This window comes from Zootoca vivipara, chromosome 2 (genome assembly GCF_963506605.1).
Source record: "Zootoca vivipara chromosome 2, rZooViv1.1, whole genome shotgun sequence".
Classification (NCBI taxonomy): Eukaryota; Metazoa; Chordata; class Lepidosauria; order Squamata; family Lacertidae; genus Zootoca; species Zootoca vivipara.
This window is the reverse complement of record NC_083277.1, coordinates 104,593,208-104,616,443: the sequence shown is the minus strand read 5'-3', so window position 1 is coordinate 104,616,443 and position 23,236 is coordinate 104,593,208. Positions and strand designations below refer to the sequence as shown.

The window sequence follows — 23,236 nt, the reverse complement described above, 5'->3', positions numbered from 1 at the left end:
GTGTGAGAGTTGGGTGGGTGTGAGGGGGGGCGCGGACATGAGCAAAGTAGCGCAACCTTGTACTCTGGAATACGCTATCGCCGCCAGATTCTGCACGGACAACAATCCTAACTTAGATTAGGAGAGGCTTTTTGACCACAGGCACTCGTGAAGTGATGTTGAATTTGATGTTGTAAATGGACCGAACAAATACTGTACATCATGCAGTGCCCGTTAGAGCTGATTTAGGGCTATTGCTTTTTAGTTCATGGGTTGAAAAGCCCCTGCTTCAAACTTTAGATCAGCCATAGATCCAGAGGCCGGCTTTGTGCAAACTAGGATGTCTCGGATCCAGGACTGTAATAGGGGAGTGATCATCATATCGCTTTACCTTGTTATAAAGTTGATGAGGATGGTGATTAGAGTGGTTAATGGAGTAAAAGGCTTCATTGGCTTCTTATCTAGACCAATTTCCTATTCATCGATTGCTGGCGGCGGAGAAGGAACGAGCAGCCCAAAAAGCAGCCATTTTGGGCTTTTCCTTCCTCCTCCTCCATCTTTGCCACTGTCGGCATTTCACACCCTAGGTTTATACTCGAGTCAATAAGTTTTCCCAGTTTTTTAATGTTAAAATTAGGTGCCTCGGCTTATATTCGGGTCAGCTTATACTCTAGTATATACGGATAGTTGCAGTAGCAACTGCTGGTTGTGCTGATGAATTCAGCAAATCGTCACAGATAAGAGTTAGCAGCAAGGCAGTACTACCACATGTCATTTATAGTGGCAAGCCTTCATGGGTGGCATTTCTGCAGGACTAAAGTTCTGTGTGGAAAATCCAAATTCTGTTGCATGAACTTTGTCTGTGTCACCTTTGTAAATACTGTATGGACTCACTGTCAGGGACTAGATTGTAGAATAGAGAGTGTAGTTGGGATCTGGTCTCTGAGCTTTTAGTTGTAACTTCCCGCAAGTTGTATGGGCTAGAAGAGAATTAACATAATTATTTTTTTAATAGAAAAGTAGAATAAAAATCAGAACCCTAAGGGTCTTGGGAATCTTTCAGAGCTTCCAGACTCTGAACCTTTTTGTACATACACGCTGGTGGAGACTTCTGGCTTCCTATGTATCTTGTCTACTCATTATTTGGTATGTGGCCATCCTAGTAGCTAAGCATAGTCACACCATACTGACTAACTTCAACTATTACATGTTTATACTTTCATATGAACAAGAACATGAATTGGTGGCCTAGGGGGCATCAGAGGTGGGTGGCTCTAACAAAGGGTTCTCTGCACTGGTCATGTAGGTAACTTAATGCATCAACCTTCATTACACACCATGCTGCATACAACTATTATCTCATTTGGCTGTTAATACAGATTAAAGTTGCAGTCCAAAGAGAGAAAGTATACGGTAAGATGTGCTCAGAACTTCTAGAAGCTATTCCTATCCCTCTGTGGCTTCTCTGAGTGCCTTAGTGGGAATTACAGAGAAAGAGCCAAGTGGAGGCCATTCTGGTCATTGTGAGGACCCTTGCAAAAAGTATCAGCAAACCAGACTTTGCTCTCAACAAGGAGGGGAACACAATTATAATAAATTATTATTGGATCACTTATTCCATCTGGTCAATCAGCACTACTTAGATGTTATCACCTGTCCTGCCCTGCACCAATAATTCAGATTAGTTCAGATATCCGTTCCCTCACCCTCTTAAGCATTTTTGTTCCCATCATGTGCTTACCTCCATCTATCCCTAACTGCTCCTGGTAATACAGTATTAAGGGACTAACAGAAAATTCTTTGGTTTGTATATACAGATGACCCTTGTGGTCCCTTTCAACTGTACAATTATATGATTCTATCTGTTGAGTGGAGAAATGGGCTGTCTTTGTCCAAGGAGTTGTTTGCCCAGAGATTGCCTAATAAATAATATGCAGCTCATAGGGGAACTTCACTGGAGCAAGAGCAACTATTCTCAACTCTTTTGCAATCCTAAATTAATCGGAAGGAAATGGCAGGCTGAATGTGCAGGCAGCAGTGACAGACTTTGGATGCATTACAGAGAAACTTGGATAGACTCTATGAACTTGAGTGTTGTCACCCACACAAACCTTGGTTCTGAAATGGGTTGATGATGAAATATCTTCCAGTGTAGGGGAAAAGTGTGCAGATTTGCTTGGCAGATTTCTACACATATTCCCCTAATAGTTCTCTATGAAAGTCATATATTTGGGAGAAGATCATATCAAATAGGGGGTAACCTTATCTTAGCATATAAAGATTGTAGGAAACATTTTGGTAACACTGGTATTTCCTGCAGCTAACGTGGACATCGTATCAATCTTTAGTTGTGTACATAAATCTGGGAAACACCTGTTCTATGACAACTTCTTGGGGCGAAAATTGCTCAGGGAGGCTTAAAAGCACAAGAAAATGCAACTGCAATAAGAAACCTGATGGTCCAGGCATCCTGATTAGTTGGTTTTAGCACTTGATTTCAAGGAAAATGCCAGAAACGGTGATCAGAAGAATCTTGAGAAACACTGAGCCAAGCTAATACTTGTGTTGATCAACTTGCCAGTTAAGCACTCACAGAGGACATGTAGCAGGTCAAGTTGCTGACTGATTCCACCACTAAAGCTACATTGATAGAGCTAGACTAATAAGTGCTTCATTGAGGCTACCCTAAGAAAATTGCTTCCCTCCACCACAAACTTGCTCTGTTTCTGTACTTGACATGCTGGAGGCAAAGCCAGCTCTTGTATATCTACCAAAGAAACCAATCAGGCTGGTAGGGTGCTCTGTGCTGCTGCTGCCTCCAAGCACTGTGTTTCTGGCCTGCAGGTTTTTTTAGTAGCCCCCTAAGAGGAGCTGGCAAAGAATAGATGGTGATTTTGTATGCAGGCTAGTAACCTTTGGGGGCTAACTTGCAAGGCTGTTTTAAATGGCTTCTGCAGCATAGGTTTGCATAGGCTAGTGTCATAGGCTAGATGTGATTTTTCAATCTCAGTCACTGAAACTGTCTCCCCATGGAGTTTGGAAGGGTTTAATTCTAGATGTTATTCAGAATTTCTAATGAAATCAGAGTTGGTATGCACAATCCTTCACTTAGGGCTCTCAGAATTGGCAAAACCCCCTCTGACTTGATTAACCTAACTGTGGACTTTGACTCTAGACCTGGGCAGTATATTGATATATCGCACAAGACCAGTACAAGGGGCAGACCACGATAACAGCTTCACTCAACTCAGTGGTATATTACTGGTGAACCCGCCGCTGCTCCCGAGTCGCTCTTCCTCCAGTGCCCAGCATGCTGGGAGAAGCCACCGGCACTGGAAGCTGGGGGACTCAAGCGGCGGCGGTTTCACCAGCGATATACTGCTGAGTGAAACTGCCATTGTGGTCTTGGCTGAGGAGCATGCTGCTGCCCTCGCCTCAGCCAAGCAGTTTTAGGGAGCCCGGGAGCCCCCATCCCACTACCAGCTTGCACAAGCCAGTGGCGGGGGGGGGGGCTCTGTTAAAGTGCTTCTGCTTCCCAGCTGAGAGATTCCTAACCCCTCTTCTGCTTGCACACAAGTTGGAGTGGGATCAGGGCTGCTCAGCTGGGGAGCACAAAGCCTCCGCTTCCCAGCTGAGAGATCCCCGTTCCCGCTTGCACAGGAGCAGAAGCTGGATCGGGGCTGCTCAGCTGGGAAGGTGCATGCTCCATCACACTTTTCCATTGAGGGGTACTTGCATGCAAGCAGGCTTCATGCTCCCCAGCTGAGCAGTCCTGATCCCACTCCTGCTCGCTGGGACACTGGGGATCACTCAGTTGGGGGCTGGTGCCTTTCCGCCCCAGAGCTGAGCAGCAGGCTGGGGCCAGCTGCAGTGTCTCCAGCTTGCGAGACGTTGGGCTTAAAGTGCCTCATCTTTAAAGAGCCCAGGCAGTTTCTCCCAGCGCCTCACCAGCTGAGGCCAGTGCAGCTTGTTTCAACATCATGGTTTATCGCCAAACCACGATGTTTTGCTGGTGATACATCGTGATATTGAAAACCTAACATTGACCAGCCCTGTTTGACTCTCTGTCACATTATTCTAAAACTGAAAGACACTACACACTTGTAGGAGATTAAGGACCATTCAGTGCCGGGGTGTGTGGGTGTGAGCCAATCCCTCACCATTCAGCGCTGGTTAGCAATGACTTCAAACTCCACTGGGATCTTGATCTCAACGTGTGCTGTAAAGGAAAAACAGATCACAGTGATGTCCAAGGTTGTCAGAATGAACCGCCAGGTACCAGAGAGCTTAATATTTGGCCATCCTGTTCCCCTCTAAAGAACTGCAAATTTCAAAATTTGGTCTTCTAAATTTAAACTCCTTTTGTTGACTTGAAGGAGAGAAATATGCATGGTTCTTTTTCATTCACTCTTACTTTTATTCATTGTCTATGTAGCTTTTCACAGTTCAGGGCAGCAGTTTGAAATTGGAAACACTTGCGCCAGACTGACCTAGGACTTCAGAGAGATCAAGCCTTCCCCTTTGATTTTAAGCCTGTTTGATTAGCAAAGGTAACATCATTGGACCCACCCTTAAAGGCTTTTAAAGAGTGACTTTCTAGTTTCCTCTCTCCACACCTTTAGAATTTGGATGATTAGCAGCACAAACAAACCTCAAAGCCTATGTGAGCCTCATGTTAACAGTTTCATTCTTTTACTTGCCAGAGCAGGCAGGTGCAATCAGGCTTGGAGTCCATGCCTAGTACTTTTGTGAATTGCTGTTCACAGAAGAGTGTGAAACCAACTTCTAAAATGCCCCTTATTCCAAGCTGTATGGTACCATCCTGGATTCAGGTAACATTACTTGTACATTTGGATAACCTATGGTGGAAGCTAGGATGTACCAATTTTCCTTTCTCTTCTTTGATTCTGATATTATATTGAACAAAGTCGGTTGTAACAATATTGGGCAAGCCTAGCACAGTAGGAGTGACTGTAGTGAACTAGTGGCATATTTGTGTTCCACCTGTCTTCCCAAACTCATGGTCATATACTTAAAGTTTCCCGTAGTTATGCTTACAGTGGTACCTTGGTTTAAGAACAGCTTAGTTTATGAACAACTTGGATTAAGAACACTGCAAACCCAGAAGTAGGTGTTTTGGTTTGTGAACTTTGCCTTGGAAGAAGCTGTTCCGCTTCCTGTTGAGTGTGTTCCATTTGTAATTTGAGCCCCCCGCTGCTATGGGAAAGCACGCCTTGGTTTAAGAAGACTTTGGTTTAAGAACGGACTTCCGGAACGGATGAAGTTCATAAACCAAGGTACCACTGTACTTGTTTTTTAATGTTGCTGATTTTATTTGTATGTTTTGGATTTTTTTATACACTATTTTGGGTTTTGGATTAAGCGGTTTATAAATTCTACCAAACAAACAAAGGACAACTGGCTTTATGTCTTGCTTGTGAGCTTCTGGCATGGTCGGTGTTGGAGATAGATCAGACTGACAGTTTAAGTCCATCATCCTAACATAGCTCATGTTTTTCCATCTTTCTCTTACCACAATCCTGTGGGTGATGAAGATGGGATTATCACTTGCTAAGGCAGTCTGTTGAACTTCATAAGCAAGAGGGATGACTTGGACTCTCTCCCACCTACCCCAATCTACTACATGCTGACAAGGCTATATACTTGCAGGTCCTTGCCAATCATTCTCAGCTACTGATTTCTTAAATATGCTTCCATTCTACCATGGTGTCAAGCATGATCTCCCTTAGCAGCCAGTGAAGCTAGTTGGCACTCCTTGTTAATAGGAAAAGGAGACAATAATGCCTTGCTAGATACTGTGTTGAAACTCCTTCAGTGCAGAAAGGAAGCTCTAGAAAGTTTCCTTTGACAGGTTTGGAGAAAGATGACTTTGTTCTGGTACATGTTTATTGAACTGCATAAAGGAGCTTACGGGTTTTGTGAACAAAGTAACAATATACTGTACTTGATAGTAAAACTTCTCGTGACAACTGAACTTGCCTAGATGTCATTGCTAACCCAGTAATTTAACTCGCCAACAAATGTATATTTGGCTTTCAGAAACTTATTCTTTCCACAAATGGCTTGTTCATAAACGCACTTCTGGTCTGCTCCTTACTTCTGACTGGAATGTGCCTGCCTACGACTTTAGGCTATGCCGAAAATACTTGTTTTGCCAGTTTTCTATTCAGTGCTCAGTGCTTTTTTCCCTGTTACACATGCCGTCTCCTTAATCAGGTCACCTCTAAAGTTGCTTGATTAAACTGCTTAGGAGAGTGCCCTTCAAACACAAGGTATGAAGAAAACTACTTCCCAAAAGCACTCTTGCTATGTAGGGAAGATCTCCTGATGTCAACCTATTCTTGATCTTCTAAGGTTCTCTTGAACACTTTAATTGTTGCTAGAATGCATGCCTGTTACTAAATAAGCTACTGCAAAATATTTATGAGCAACAGTATAAATTTAGATTAAAGTAAGGTTACCAGATGTCCCCATTTCCCGGGGACAGTCCCGGGATTTACAAATCAGTCCCCTGACAAAATCCTATCATTCCTACTGAAGTTGAAAAGTGTCCCCGGATTCATTGAAAAATATCTGGTAACCTTAGATTAAAGCATTCCGCATATATGAAGGAAAGCATTTGGAAGTCCACAAAATGGATTTGTGGGCTAGTTTGGTCTTTTTTTAGTGTCTCTGTCTTTGGCAATGTCTTTTAAGAAGCTTGCTGAAAAATATTTCTAGTGATAGCATTTTATTACTTGATCAATTTTGGGGCAGGGGATTGTAGAGTGTAGATACCTTTTTGTTTTAGGCAGAAACAAAGTTTAAAAAACTCATCACCTTACAACATAAAGTATTCTGCTTTGGTTGATCATGTAACATAGAAGTGTTACGGGTGTCTTAAAGTTAGGAGCCAAACACCCAGTTCATCCTCTGTGGCCTTGTAAGCAGAAAAATACTTCAATGTACAGAAAACACACTGCAGTACAAGCGTTTCCAATAAGGTTATGCCTTTGATGTGTATTACGGGGATTTATCCTGCAAATGGAAATGGGTTTTTTGGGGGGGCGGGTTAAATATATTCTCAGGGAGTAGTGCACCCTTAAAATGCCTTTTACTGTGAAATCACGAAGCCTCGTTGGAAATAAATTACCAAAAGAGGAAGAGATTGTGCTGCAGATTGTCTCAAGTGGTACCATAGTGTCCATAGAATCATAGGATATTGACAAGCTGGAATGTGTGCAGAGGTGGGCAACCAAGATGATCAAGGGTCTGAAAACCAATCTTTATGGCACCTGAAAGATTGCTGAAACAATAATTTTGCCCTGATTGGAGCAAAACATAAATTGCAAAAGAGGTTTCTATTTAGCTAGACTCTTATTTCCTAATATTGCTGACAACCTCAAGAAATAGTACTGCGAGACTGTTCTCAACAGTTTGCAATATACTAAACTTAGGTCAACGGCTTGGTTTAAAGCTTTAGTTGCACCCTCCTTAATTTTAATCTTCATTTGTATATCGGTGCTGTACAATCCTTTGGGTAGGAAACGACTCAAACAGTACCTGCATGTGTTTATCATGCAAAAACTGCTGGACACCCTTGGCAACAGGTAGTGTTCTCCCCATGATCTCTCATTATAAAGGGGCATTTGGTCAAATGTTTTAGGCAGCACCTTATCCTGGACATTTTCTGCCATTTCTTCATCACCATGATAAAATTTGATTATTATTATTAAAACTAATTAAATTAAATTTGATTGTATACAATGTTTCCCCATTTCCAATATACTGTACAAAATTTATATCTGCTGTGCAACCCACAGTTTTCACAGTAAGGAAATTGCATAGAAGGGTGATCAGCATTTTGATGATGATATTAGGGTACAGGGAGCTTTGCATGCCCAAAAGATAGATCCCTGCCCTTAGGAGCTTGCAATCTAAACAGAGATGGTGGGTGGGTGAGCAGAGTCAACAGGAGATGCAAGAGACAAGGGCATGCCAAATGTTTTGTTACACTGCTGTTGCCACATCCTCCATTTTGGCTCAGCCACGCCAGCTCAAGGAAACATAATCGCCAATACGAACACCAGTGTTTACATGCACCCTACTTCCTCAAGCTCTCAGAAGTTCCAGGGGGAGCACATATCTGAGTTTGTCTTCCTTTTATAGGAAACGGCTTGTGCTGTTGCTTTTAGAAGTTTTTGAGATTCCTTTACAAATATGCAAGTGAAGCAAAGGAAGAGACTATGATTCTATTACGATCTAGTTGAAATTCCTGCATTGCAGGGGGTTGGACTAGAACAGGGTTCCCAAACTAAGGCCCGGAGGCCGGATGCGGCCCAATTGCCTTCTAAATCCGGCCCTCGGATGGTCTGGGAATCAGCATGTTTTTACATGAGTAGAGCGTGTCCTTTTATTTAAAATGCATCTCTGGGTTATTTGTGGGGCCTGCCTGGTGTTTTTACATGAGTCGAATGTGTCCTTTTATTTAAAATGCATCTCTGGGTTATTTGTGGGGCATAGGAATTCGTTCATATTTTTTTCCAAAATATAGTCCGGCCCCCCACAAGGTCTGAGGGACAGTGGACCGGCCCCCTGCTGAAAAAATTTGCTGACCCCTGGAAATATCAGGCATCCCCAAACTTCAGCCCTCCAGATGTTTTGGACTACAATTCCCATCTTCCCCAACCACTGCTCCTGTTAGCTAGGGATCATGGGAGTTGTAGGCCAAAACATCTGGAGGGCCGCAGTTTGGTGATGCCTGGACTAGATGAACCTCGGGGGTCCCTTCCAACTCTGCAATACTCTGGTTCTATGGGTGCATATTGGAAAATACATGTTGGGAGAGAAGGAGCTCTGCATAAAACAGTGCAGTGTGCCACTTCAGCAAGCTTCCCCGAACAGCCAGGGAGCAGCTATGCAAACTGCTTCTTTAGAAGTGCACAGAGCTCTTCCCAGGGAGCTTGGGCAGGATGTCTGCAAGGTCATTGCTCAACTGCGCTCTCTCACTCTCACTCTCAGAAGAGAGTTCTTGGAAAAGGAAAGACGCGTTTTCCCATGTTCAGCAGATTCAGCAAAACTAAATCTAAATACATACTACCGCTATTTGCTTTGCTACCAGTGAAAGTCTGTGCTGCAGGCTTTAACTGTGTTCCACATTTGATCTTGGTGCATAGTGCAGAGGGACTTCTCTGGATAATTTGTCTTAACCATTTTGCAGCCTTGGATTGTGTGAATAACTATTTTTTTATTTGTTTTTTGACTCGTAGAACATCTAGGTGAATCCTAGATGACATTTCTGGCCAAATTTTGGGTTTTGCTGCATTTAAAGTTGCTGAGTTTGAAGTTGAGTTAAGATCCTGACTTGTTCAGATGGAATGGGAAGCTATGGTTAGTTACGTATTTGCCGCTTTTAATTGCTGCTCATTGTGGAGGAGATGTTTGCCATAAGCAAGAAGCTCATACATAATTAGCTTAATAAGATAATGTACAGTTGTCTGAATGCAGACCTTGGGTGGCCCAGAATTCTGCTTTTAAAAAAGAGGAAGCAAAACTTGATGTTTAGAAAACTTTAGGAAATGTTTCAGCCTTTCCCTGAAGATGCTGCAGTTCCTGGGTTATTGTTTTTTTAAGCGGGGGTTAGTAATGCAGTAGTGATTGAAGATTCCTGAGAATTAACTTGCTGCTTTTATATTCTTGCTCAAAACTGGCTTAAATAAAAATGTCAACCAACACAAGAAGCTTGTCAGAGGTGGCTAGCCTTGAGAGAAGCTTGTGTGTCATGGGTTAAGATTTCAGTTGTTACCTGCCAGAAACTTAATGTTTTATTGGAGTTCATTTTTAAGGGTGGGTGGCTAGGACTTTGCTTCCAGTTACATCTCCATGTTGAAATAAAGGATTCTATGAGCTATTATGATCTTGCTTTTTTAAAATCCAAAATACTACCAAAATATAAGGCGGTAAACAAAACAGGGAGATAGACCAGTGTTTCTCAACCTTTTTTGGGCCACGGCACACTTGTTCCGTGAAAAAAATCACGAGGCACACCACCATTAAAAAAGTTTTAAAAATTAACTCTGTGCCGCCCTATATTATAATTATGACTGTAAGAAACACTTGCCAAATATTGCTTTCCGGCGGGTCAGCGCTGCCGAGTTCTTAAAAGATCCGGGTTTCTGATCCACCCCACCCGACCCCGCCGTCCCGTATCTTACCCTGTGCGTGTTCTCGGACTTGTGAGAGGACGATTTGGTCTTCATGCCTCCGTGAATTAGCAACAAACTACCTTTTGAATGATGGAGATTGAATATTTTAAAAGTAGCTACTTGAAGTCCGCTCGATTTTCCAAAAAAGAGACACACGTGCGGCACTATTAGCTGCTGGGGGCTGCCATCTTGGCTAAAGGATTCTGGGATGATCCTGTCACGTGAGGCATGGGGAAAATGGAAATAATGAAAGCTGATTGGTCTGTGGAAACTAGAAGGGGCGAAGAAATGGGACGCCCAGGGAGGTGGAGTTTGCAGCTGCAAAATCGCCCTTCTCGTCGCCGCCAGCGTCTCGCGGCACACTAGTGTGCCGTGGAACAGCGGTTGAGAAACGCTGAGATAGACTGTACCGTCTGCTTTGCTACCAGCAAATGTCTGTGTGGTGTCACACATTTTTACTTCTAACTTACCAATTGATCTGTTTCAGAAAATGTATGGTGGGAGACAGGGCCATTTATTGGTGCGCTGGGAAGCAAATGAAACCAATCTTCCCAATTTGGGACAAAAGACGCTCGGGTTCACGACTCGGTAACTGCCTTATAGCCTAGGAATTTGAAATCTTCACCCTGGTATCTTTTGTGATGTTCATCTATTCTCCCCCCCCCCCCATCCATAGTGAATAATCTGTAAAGCAGGCCTGTGGTGTGAAGAAAATCTTCATTGAAGAAAAGCATTGAGCTGATGAGTTATACTTGTGAACCTCAGACAGCTGCATGTACACCTTACTGACAGCTTAGTCCAAACTCATGATGAAATTGAGATGTTAAGCACTGTTGTAATATACCGTTCTGGGCCAGGTCAGGGGTGTTGTCCCTGTAGCCCTGGCTCTTCTTGGTGCCATGTGATGTGAAGAAAAATCCAGTTCAGAAGCTGCTTGCTACGTCTTGAAGAATGTGAGCAGGAAAGACATCCGCAGTAGTTGCTGACTCATGGATCACAGCGTTTCACTGCACATGGGAGTTCTTTCCCCTCCAAGGCTAATTCTGGAGGGTTTGTTTGCTCTAGGAGATTTGGTGTGTGGTTGTTTTTTAAAAAAAATAACAGCTCTGAAGTTCGTTCTTGGTGTTTTAACATTACAATCACCAAATGCTGCGTTTAGCTACAATGCATATAACCAGGAATCTGACTCTTTCCCTGCTGAATAGAGTGTGTCTGTGACTTGTCTGGTCAGGTGTCAGGTTGCTGTGCTGATTCTGGGCTAAATATTGTTGTTCTTTAAAGAACATGCTTATCTTACACATCCCCCTTCAATGGCAGGGCTGCTTTCCCCCCCCCCCCCCATTTCACAAATTGAGGAACCAAATATGCTTTTGTTGTTAATTGCTCAGTTTTTTTACTGAAGCTAGTTTTACTGCTCGATTCAACTTAATACCTTTCACTTGTCTTTATTGTGCCTACATCCCAAGCCTTCAGTGTTTTTCACCTGTCCAGCACAGCACATCAATCTGTTTTTTTTCTGTTTTTTCCCCAGAAGGAGTTCCTCACAGTTGCTGGGCGAAGTTGTCAACCTGTTCCAGGCCAAAAGCTCCTATACTCACAAAGTCTGATCGGTGGCTGGTAGTTTTTTTGCATTGGCTGGAGCACAGGCCGCTCTTAGAATCCAGGCCATGACCAGCAGAGGAGCTGCCAGGCCGAATGGTCAGTCGCAAGCCAGCAAGATCTGTCAGTTCAAGCTAGTACTACTGGGCGAATCGGCAGTAGGCAAGTCCAGCCTGGTGCTGCGTTTTGTCAAGGGACAGTTCCACGAATACCAGGAGAGCACCATAGGTGGTGAGTTTTCTTGGGGGGGGGCATCTCTTCGTGGGAGGAAAATCGATAGCCTAAATTTTAGGAAAGCACCTTTGGATTCCAGCATAACAAACTCCACCAGGGCAAAGTCATCCACTTTCAAATAGGGTGCACTTCCTGGCACCTTCATCCCAAAGTGTAGCCGCTTACTGTGCTTGCTTACCCTTTCAGTAGCCCTCTGGAGGTCTGCAGGTGGTAAGGGTGATAGTCCGACCCCACTAGCTGAACCTGCTTTTTGAAAGGCTGTTAGCGTCATGGTTTCATTGCTCTTTTGGGTGGAGGTCTTAAATAAGCAATTAAAAAGTAAAGGTAAAGGGACCCCTGACCATTAGGTCCAGTCGTGACCGACTCTGGGGTTGCGCGCTCATCTCGCATTATTGGCCGAGGGAGCCGGCGTATAGCTTCCAGGTCATAGGCATCACTAATTCATAGATAGGGACCCAGGTGGCGCTGTGGGTTAAACCACAGAGTCTAGGGCTTGCTGATCAGAAGGTCGGCGGTTCAAATTCCTGCAAGGGGGTGAGCTCCCGTTGCTCGGTCCCAGCTCCTGTCCACGTAGCAGTTCGAAAGCACATCAAAGTGCAAGTAGATAAATAGGCGGGAAGGTAAACAGCGTTTCCGTGTGCTGCTCTGGTTCGCCAGAAGCAGCTTTGTCATGCTGGCCACATGACCTGGAAGCTTTCTGCAGACAAACGCCGGCTCCCTCGGCCTATAGAGCGAGATGAGCGCCGCAACCCCAGAGTCGGACATGATTGGACCTGATAGTCAGGGGCCCCTTTACCTTTTTAAGTCATAGATACTAGTGTAATGGTGTTTTGTTTTTTAAAAATGCACCCATATTGTTACAATACAGTGAGCCCCCCCCCAATAGTTGCAGTTAAAACAGTATATACTTAAGAGGGGGGGGGAGACCTGTTTTAGCCTGAGGACCAGATTGGAACAAACACAGACACACAAAAAGAGGGGGGGAAGTGCATGGATATCTGCCCCCCCCCAATTGTCAAACACACAAGTGCCAGGCAAACAGTGCACTTCCCCTCTTTTCCACACACACATACATACTTGTAGGCACATATGCATACACTCTCGCGCGATGGGCAGGAAGACACAACCATATGCACACATGTGAAAAACAAGCATTTCTAGCCCTCTCCAGCGCTGGGTTGGTGGTGACTGGAAAGATGCTTTTGTGCTCTTTAGGGAGACTCTCTAAAGAGAAGACAGAAGGATTTTAGCTTTTTATTTTAGCCTTGTGAGGCACAAGATACCTCTTCTGTTATTTGCTCTCAAAGAGGGCTTATCTCTGATTTTAGGGCTTTGGTACTTAGGTTAGAGGTGAAAAATCCCTTTACTATCCTGTGTCAGACATCATGTGATGTCAGGTGATTGGCAGGTGGGCATGGTTTGCCCAAATGGCCTTGTGGGCCTAATTAGGCACATGAACCCACAGTTCCCCACTGTTGAGTTAATACACAGTTTAATTCCAGTTACCTTCACCCATTTTACAGACTACTCATAATCTTTTGCTTTATCCATAAAATATTGTATGCAGTCACTGGTGAGAGAGAGAGAGAGAGAGAACACTGTTTCTTTTTTTAAAAAAGTGTTCTTTTCTAGATTTGGTTTTTTAAACGTACCACAGAAAGCTAAATGATCACAGAAGTACTTCTATAAAACCTCGTACCCCTTTTCGAATCCTTTACCTGTATTTATGCAGTACAGTGGACTCTCAACTTGTGCTTGTTTAACTTGCGTGATTTCAACTTTATGCAGTTGAGAGCTAACAGTTGGAATCGTACAAATGCACAAAAGGCAAAAAGCTTAAAAGCAGGGTTTTCTCAGTGTAGAAAGAGCTTTTAATCTCTCAGACTTGCTAACGGGGCTCTCTGGTGAGATCTCACAGGAACTCAAGACAGCCCTGCCAGACAGCCGGTAAGTAAGGTGGAGAGCTTAAAAGCTCTCCGCCTTGCTTGTGGGGTAAGACCTGTTTTGTGCACCAGCTCTGGAAGCTAAGATTGTTCGTGGGTGGGCAGTACCAAGAGAGTGGTTTAACTACATGTGTTTTTGCATATGGGCACCATCCCCAGAATGTAACCCACTTGCAAAAGATGGAAGACCACTGTAATACAACACCAGTATTCTTTTGCCTATGGACTGCATTTCCCCTTAAATTCCTCCATAATACTTCCTTAAGATTTTTGCTGAGTCCTTTTAAGGTCTTACCACCAGCAGCCACCCTAAATACCATCATTGTTTGGCTACCTTCTGCGAGACAGGGATATTTGGGGGTTGAGGGGCAATCGCGCATCAACTCAACACTGAGTAGGGGACAAGGTGGGAAGATGCTATAGTGTGTGTGTGTGTGTGTGTGTGTGTGTGTGTGTGTGTGTGTAAGGTAACATTCAGACATTAGATTCTTCCACCATTCATGATGGTACAGTCCTTTGAACTTGTACCATATGTTTTTTCTACATGTCTAAGCCTAACCCTAACCCACAATATTTACAGGAGAAAAGTTTTTATATTTGCGTTTGTGCTTATTTCTGTACAAGCTTGTACAGCCTTGGAGACTTCTTAACAGATTGTTAGAGGTCAGAATATTATCAGGTTAATAACACTTTTTGCTTGGTCTCCCCATGGGTGATTCGGCTGGTTCACAATAGTAAAAATTCAGTCACTGTAATTATGATATATAAAGTTAAATGATTGCATCTATTTTGTTGCGTTCCCTAAGCCAACTCTTCACCTTTTCATTTTGCAGCTGCTTTCCTCACACAGTCTGTCTGCCTAGATGACACAACAGTAAAGTTTGAGATCTGGGACACAGCTGGTCAGGAAAGATACCACAGTTTGGCCCCTATGTATTACCGAGGGGCTCAAGCTGCCATTGTGGTGTATGACATAACCAACCAGGTAAGCATGTACTGTTAGCTAACCTTTGGGGAGAACGGGCAGTATCAGAGTTAAAACCGAGAGTGTGGAGACCTCATACAATTACAACGGAAGTGTCTATCAGCTGAAGCTGCCTCAGTTCCTTTGAGCATCCTTTCCCATTTCAGATGGAACTTGTTGAAAACAAGGGCCATCTAAAGACTTAAATACAGTCAATTATTGGTTAGAAACTCCAGGTGATTGCTGCCAAGTAAGACCCTCTGTCTGACCCAAAGCATTGCCTTGTTCACATTAAACCTTTGCTCTCAACAAGCTTCCTGTCTAGTGGCTGATTTGTTATTTTTTGAAAAGTTAAAGCCACAAGTTTGCATTTGCTCTGGAGTAAGCAACACATAATTTCCTTGGTGCCTTGAATAAATATGATCAACACCTCATAGAGGTCTGGGTAGTTGGGGATTTTTTAAGGCAAATAATTTTAGATAGGTATAATTTATAATCATTCCTTCTATTAGCTGCAGGCTTCCGACACCATAATGATCAACTGACTTTTTGTGTTTGTCTTGAGTACAGGATTACGAGTAAGATAGAAAACATGCTTTGTTTCAGTTAATTTGCACGAGGGTGTATGTCCTACAACATAGCAGAGAAACCGTTGTTGCGAATAAGACACCTTGAAGCTTGAAATTATAAAATTATTAAAACCCGTGGGGTGTACTACGGAGTGAAGCCCATCAGCTCAGTCCAATCTGCCCCAGGGACAGGGACAGTGCTACAGCCCATCTACCATTGGCCAAATAGGCAGGCAAGCTGCAATCCACTTCCAGGCTTTCGGTGAAGCCGAAAAGGGTTCACCCAAGCCCAGGAAAACCCCTCGCTTCCAGCATGACTGCAGGATCCAGGGGAAGCATTGTGACCAACCCACAATGGTGCCCCCTGGCAGTAAGCATCATTACACAACAGATGAAACATGTATGAATGGATTTTCAAAGTTTTCTTCTTTCTTTATGCTCCCACTGCCCCCTTATTTTTATTCAACGTCCCCAATTTCACCCGAGGCTAGTACCGCCCCCTTAGATTTTTTCCAGCGCCCCCTTTGGGAAACACAGATCTGTATGAAGCCACTGGGAGCTGTCATCAGGAGATGTGGAGCAAAGTCTCATCAACAGGCAGATGACACGCAACTCCATCTTTCTGTTCTATCTGTACTGTATTGGGGAAAGCAGTTGTGGTGTCAGACCAGTGCTTGGAGGTGGTGATGGGCTGGAGGTGATGCACCTCTTTACCCAGGCCTTTGCCACCTGAGATGTATAATTTTAGGATCCACCCTGTTTTTGTGGTCGTCAGTTGTTTTTAATGTTGCATTTTCAGTTCTGGTAACCCGTCTTGGGGCCTTATGGTGAGTGGTGGGGTAATAAACTAAAAGAATGGCAATGATAGTAGATGTTTGGTCTGATTATGTCCTCGAGAACCTGCATGTCCACCAATAGACTATTGCAGTGACAGTTGGAAGAAGCCTTTTGTTTTAACGTCCTGCTGGTGCACATTGGGTGAGTTGGTTGAAGATAGGAATCCTGGGCCCTTCTGTCTGCACACCTGACATTTTGGTCTCTCCTTTTCCGATAGGAAACGTTTGCACGAGCAAAAACATGGGTGAAAGAACTCCAGCGGCAAGCTAGCCCAAACATTGTCATAGCCTTAGCAGGAAATAAGGCGGATCTTGCCAATAAGCGCATGGTAGAGTATGAAGTAAGTAGAGCTTCTGAAACCCCTCAGGTGTCCATTGTGCCCATTCTTTCTTCTAGATGGAAGAAATGGTCCATAGTTTGCCAGCCCGGAAGAGGGCATTCTCTGTGGTAGCCCCTCAGCTGTGGATTTTTCACCCCTAAGTGGTGCATCTGACACATTAATGCATAGTTTTCATCACATGCTGAAGACCTCTTTATCCATGCCTTTGACACCTGAGATAGAGTTTTAGGGCCTGGCCTATTTTTAAAAATCATGTTTTGTTTTTAAATGGTTTTAATGTATTTTTAAATGGCTGTAACTCATCCTGGGAGCTAGTGGCGAAGAGTGGGTGAGAAATAATAATAATAATAATAATAATAATAATAATAATAATAATAATAATAATAATATACTACAGTGGTACCTCTGTTTTCGAGTGTCTCGGAAGCCGAACATTTTGGTTTTCAAATGCCGAAAACCCGGAAGTAATTGCTTCCTTTTTTGAACGTACCTCGGAAGTTGAACGGCTTCCACTGAGGTTTTTTCCGCTTTCTCCATTAAAATTGCAGCCCTTTGCACCTCGGTTTTCAAATGTTTCGGAAGTTAAACGGTCTTCCGGAACGGATTACATTCGAAAACCGAGGTACCACTGTATCAGGAGGAATATGCTTTCCTCTCCCTCCAAACTTCCCAACCTCATTTGGTCACTCCTTCAAGATAGTCCAGCCTTTTGGTACTTTATTGTATTGTAAACACACAAAAAACCTGAGCAAGCCTGTCTGCCCAGATTGTTCTGGGCAATCTAGAATATGCAGTCTTGTTCTAAAAGTAAGACCTATATATTGTTCTTTGCAGGAGGCCCAGGCTTATGCAGATGACAACAGTCTATTGTTTATGGAGACATCAGCCAAGACAGCAATGAATGTTAACGATCTCTTCCTGGCGATAGGTAACCCAAAGACACTACAATGCATTTTTTATCGGGGCACTGTCTAAAGATTCATGTGGCTTCACCTTAAGTTGTACACTGAGTTCCGCAGCCTCCTGCTGCCTTGGGTTACTGCCCAGCAGCAGATGGTTGGAGCAGGTATTGGGCTAGATCCTCCCACCCAGGTACTGAGGCCCACCTGAGGCATTCTGGGCTGCTGTATCGACAGGGTGGAAGCTCCGCAGGTCTGCTTACAGATGGAAAGGGCTGCAGGCCCTTTAATACAGGTTGAAGGGAGTATGAGGGGACCCTGGTTCTGTGTCCAGAAGATGCTGCTTCCTTCTCTCTCTCTCTCTCTCTCTCTCTCTTCCGTCTCCCCTTTTTCTTGGTGAGTTTTCTGCCATGCTGCTACCTCCCAGCACGAGCCTGGTCTACCATACATCAAATTTTGGCAAATGCTGAAATAAATAACCTGGTTACACCCGTTTTCGGTAACAGGGCTAAGAGTGCTGCTACTGATGGGTATCAAGCTGTGTTCGTTCTATTTTCCATTCTTTCCTAGTTCTTAAGAATGAAAACATGACCAGCATAAAGGCCACAAGTACTGTACTTTCTGGCCATCGCAGAGCAATCTCATAAATATTTTCAAAGAGGGTTTCACGGTAATGCGTCATTAGGATATTTTACAAAGAAATCAAAGTCTTGAAATGGGTGGTGATACTTTCCAGGGACTTCCATGGGTGCAAGAAGCCCTGCCTATTTACACTGACGCTAGTAGGGGTCCTCATATTGAACATTATACTTGGTAGCACTCTGCATCTCTGAACGCTTTAGCCTTCCCTTCCCACGGGTCCTGCCTCTCCATTTCCTTTACTTTATTTTGCTGGCCGTTATATGAACTGCTGTAGCCAAACCATTGAGGAATAGGAGCCACATAGCTGTTGCTCCATACATGTTTTGTGGTCTATTGCACTCCCTCCCCCACCAACCCCCCCTCCCCCACTGCCGCCTTTAAATTTTTTATCACCAATCATCGGTTGGACTTAGAACTCAGAACTTTTCCCTTGATTCCTCAGTGTGTGTTTTGTAGGATGAGTTGGCTCTACCTGCATATTCATCTTTAAATAGAAGTTGCAACACATAGCCCTGCCCTGGATTAGGAGAGTGGCCTAAAACTGCTGGCTATTACCAGTGGCAATGCTACATGCTTTTTGCCTGCACTTCAGGCTTACCATTGCATTTCTCATCTGCTTTGGGTAAACTATCGTGTATGAGCAACTAGTCCAACTGGCAAGTCCAAATTCAGACTCTTGGAGGCGGCCGGGGAGGGGGGAGTAAAGGAAGTACCCCCATAGCCCCCACCACTCCTCCACTTGGGGGGGGGGAGGTTCCTAGAACAAGCCAGCCCCCTTAAAAAATCCAGTTTAGCAGGAATGTGAAATATTTCTGCAGAACTCTATGGTTCATTGAAACGGTCACTTTTCAAACCTACCTTGCTTTCAATATTTGTAGTTACCTTGGTGGAACTATAATAGAGATTTGTCAGCCACTGTTAAGGAAACAGAACATGAATGGTACGAAAGCTGAGCAATACAAGAACTGCAGGCAGCTTGTTGCATCTGCCATTTGGAGCATTAAAAATAAGTGGGTTGGGAAGGCTTTAGGAGATCAAGGAGTTCCAGATTTCTGCATATCCGAACTGTCCTTGTTCCGAACTTTACTCCTCTTGTTGAATCCCAAAGGGGGATGAACCCGGCAAGTTAACTGTTCCCCCTCACCCAACGCATATCTTTTTTTCTCTCCTTCTAGCTAAGAAGCTGCCAAAGAGCGAGCCCCAGAGCACAGGGGGTGCCGTGGGTCGGAATCGAGGGGTGGACCTTCACGAGCAGTCCCAGCAGAACAAGAGCCAGTGTTGCAGCAACTAAACGGTGGCATTAAAGCAGCCGGCGAGAGATAAGATATAACCTCCATTTCCGCCCCACCACACCACACTTCACCTCCAATAACAGCATCGGCGCACTTGGAAGCCGCCCTCCCTCCCTTCTCCCAAGAGCTCCGTTTAACTGCACTTCTAATGCTTCAGAAACCACCACCAGACGTCTGTTACCACCACCACCCACAAGGAAAGTGGAGATAGACCGACCGGGGACTTAACTTCCAAAAAACAAACTCTTTCTTCACTTTGTATTATAGGTGCAAATAGCTACCTAATTACTCTGATTCCCCTGCTCTGTTTTCTCCAGATAACATTTCCTCTCTTCTCTCTACCCCACCCCTCCCTCCCCACCACTGTCTTTGCTCTGTGTTTTTGGTCCTGTAACATCCACCCTCTTTTTACCTCCACCTCCCTTTATTTTGTTTAATGCTATGTGGGGTGGGGGGGAGGGTCGCAACCGAGGGAGATCTTAATTCTTGTAGATTCATTTTTAAGAGCAAGGTTGAATGGGCTCCCTCAAGAAAATGCATTTTTGAGGGGGTCCTCCCAGAGTTGTTGTTTTTTTTTTAATTTACTTTTTTCCCGGTGTTCGGAAAAGCTGCAGTGTCCTTCATTTATCTTTTTTTTTCCAGGGCAGCCTTTTGTGGCTGGGTCGGAGAGGAAGATTGCATCTGAACTTTCGCTCGTGTCTTGCTTGCTATGACCTGAATGTGGCCCTTGGTGTCAGTCACATAAATCTGAGAATCATGAGTGTACGAGTGTAGAATATCGGAATTTGTTTCCTCAAACCCTCAGATAGCCCTTGATTTTGATGCCTTAGAAGTTTTGGCGGCCGGGATAGTGTAGCGGAGGGAGAGGAGTGGCAACGTTGACCTGCAGAAGACCAGCTTTCCAAGTCAAAAAGGCAGTTGTATCTCCTCCTGTTGTGTTAATCTTCAGGCTGCTGTTTGCAGGTTGTGCTTCAGTTATCAGGAGTCCCATTAAGAGAGATTCTCTTCTCTGCTCAAAATGGGTGTGGCCCGCTGTCTGAAAGAAGAATGCCAAGCTCCCTTTGTTCAGCTGGGATACAGTAGAGGAGCCTGCTGAAGTTTCCTTTTGGGAGCTTCTGCCTGCACCTGTATGCACAGCCTTGCACATTGCGCAAAGTTGCCAAAAGGAGAAAGGACATTGGATCCTTGGGAGAAGCCTGGGGCTGCGGGTGCAGGCAAGTCAGAAACAGGGCAACATGCTAGATGGGAGGAGAGCTGCTAGTAGGAGGACCAGTACTGTACTTTCTAAACCCCTTTTCCTGCCAGGGAGCGCCCAGCTTTGCCTTTTGGCTTTTTCCTATACCCTTGCAGAACCCCCATGTGTACAAACCCAGTCTTGCCCCTAGGAAGCTGTCGAGAGATGGCAGTCTAGAGCGGTAGAGCGGCACCTTCTGTCTTCAACCCCCTCAGACCCCAAGGGCTGTTTAAACTCGAGAAGTGTTTGTGCCCTGTTTGTGTTCATCTGTAAATAGTACAGCACAAATTTGTATAAATTAAAGGGGGCGGGTGGTTGCGGGATTTTTACTTCCCTGCTATGAGCTAAACAAAGTAATAGCTTTTTAAATTTAGCTGTAGATAGTGCTGACCTGTAAAGGCAATGCATGCTACCATCTCTCATCCACATTTTGCTCTCTGAAGAGCTAGCAGCAGCCCAGCGTCTCCGTTAGAAATGGCTCCTCTTCCGACAGTGGCCTTCACCAGGGTAAATAGCACCTTCCCACCTCCATCCCTCCTGCATTTTTTTTCTTGAAGCCTCAGGCATGAGTACAGCTTCTAACATGTAAGAGTTCCACAGTGCTGTCCACATCTTGGCAGCGAATCAGCTGGCTACCCACAGAAACATCTCTTGGGTGTACTCTGTTGGCTACCCCATGCAGACTTCTCACATATGGTTGAATATTACTGTGGGAGAGCTTGGGGCGGATTATGTTTCAGCACACACACACACACACACACACACACACACACACACACACACACCTGCACACCCTTTCCCATTATTTTCCCCAGCATGGTTTGAAGCGCACTCATTTTGCACATGCTTGTACCTGTGACTTGATGCAGGTTTTGCTTGCCTACTCCCATTCACCAGTGCAACTTAAATGGCTGATGTTCACTCAGGCAAGATTGTGCATTTTTTTCCAGGGCTTTGCTCTTAGTCATTAATTGAAACTGTTAAATCCTGCACTGCTGACAGCATGTGGCATTATTCTGCTGCCTTTGAAATGGCCTTCTACCGGTGGCTGTATTTGAACTGGGAGCAACTAAGGAAGGAGCTGGACGAATCTGTCTACACAAGGCTTTGAGCAAGAAAACTCAAAATCTAAGTTAACTGGAAGTAATGTGTGCTGTCACTTGCCTCAACCAATTGACACGAGTGCAGAGTTGCTCCACGCCACAATTGTGCATGGAATTTCTGATGTCAGTGTTGATAAAGACTTCGGGAGTGCCGTAGCACTTCCTCAGTATTTGTTTTGTGCTCTCAAACTTCACTTGTGTCTCAAGAGCGGAGCTCTGTGTGAGGGAGAACCCTGAAATATGGAGCCTTGCGCCTTCAGCTGCATTCACTGTTAAAACCTACTTCACGGAGAGTTCCATCTTTTGTTATGCACATGTAATGTGATGTTCGTAGCCATCCAGAAGGACCTAGGAGCAGGAACAAGCATGCCCCATCTCATTCCAACAAAGCTAAGGTGCTGTTTTGCTCTCGGCTCATGGCAAAGCAAAAATAGATTCTGCATTTAAATACCAAAAAAAAAAACCTAATGCTTTCATCTTGCTCACAAACTTTGGTTACTGCTTCCTGGCTAGTTCCTAGACCAAGTGAGGACACTGCAGCTTTTTCCTATTAAAAACCACACCCTTTCTCTTCTGCTTACTCTACTCTTCTGAACAGTTTGGTTTTTCTTTTTTTCTTTTTTCTTTTGAGAAAGCTCTTACATTGCATTTAAAATAACAATCATGGTAACAGAATTTCAACTGCTGATTTACCAATGTATTTAATGTAAGTAAACAACAAAAAATCAGTGTATTAGATGAACTTTCTCCTTTATTTCGATTTGAGATAAGCGACTTGGATGGTTCTGAACACAAGCCCTTTTGCAAAATGAAAGGTGGCATCAAAGCAGGGACATCCCAGTCATTTGGGCTGATTAGAGGGCCACTTTGGTTCAAGAGGTGACCCCCAAATATTAGGAAACACTTTGATTTTGTGTTTCTTTTGTTAAGCTCTACTGAGACAGCAAGAGCTATAAATTCTTAAGTCACTTAATTAACATGAATTAGTTAACCCTTAAAACCTTGAGTCAACCCTTTACTTTCTGTTGAAAGTGGCAACAGAATCAGCATGGGAAGGTATAGCTAGGCAAACTGAATATAGAAAGTTTTTCGGAAAAAAACAGAAATAAAAACTTAACATGTTAGTAGCAGCAGACCTGATCTGGTAGCAATGTTGGGAGTTTACTTCAATAAACCAGGAATTCCTCAATAACAAATTCTCTTACAATTTGGACAACAGTATCATCTTTATGACCAGATATACCCATGTTTACTAAGCAGTCCTCATCTCAATAGGATTTTACTTCCAAATACGTTTTCCTAGGATTGCAGCCATAATCTGATATCTACGGCTTTCTTCTAGAAATGTGATTTGCCCTGCGGGATGGGCATAGGAAAATTCCATATACCTAGGTAT

General features: G+C 44.1%; 1 protein-coding gene across 4 annotated transcripts in view; it reads left to right on the top strand.

Moving 5' to 3' along the window:
* Positions 1–22,576, top strand: part of RAB5B (RAB5B, member RAS oncogene family) — a 28,987-nt gene extending 6,411 nt beyond the window's left edge. For 2 of the 4 annotated variants that reach the window (XM_035103941.2, XM_035103940.2), the window contains exons 2-6: positions 11,716–12,014; positions 14,794–14,945; positions 16,548–16,670; positions 17,505–17,598; positions 19,387–22,576. In XM_035103941.2, the coding sequence (XP_034959832.1) occupies positions 11,852–12,014; positions 14,794–14,945; positions 16,548–16,670; positions 17,505–17,598; positions 19,387–19,502 (648 nt within the window). In that variant the 5' untranslated portion in view covers positions 11,716–11,851 and the 3' untranslated portion in view covers positions 19,503–22,576. The remainder of the gene's footprint in view (positions 1–11,715; positions 12,015–14,793; positions 14,946–16,547; positions 16,671–17,504; positions 17,599–19,386) is intronic. The other 2 variants (XM_035103939.2, XM_035103942.2) reach the window with 1 other exon arrangement.
* Positions 22,577–23,236: the final 660 nt, after the last annotated feature.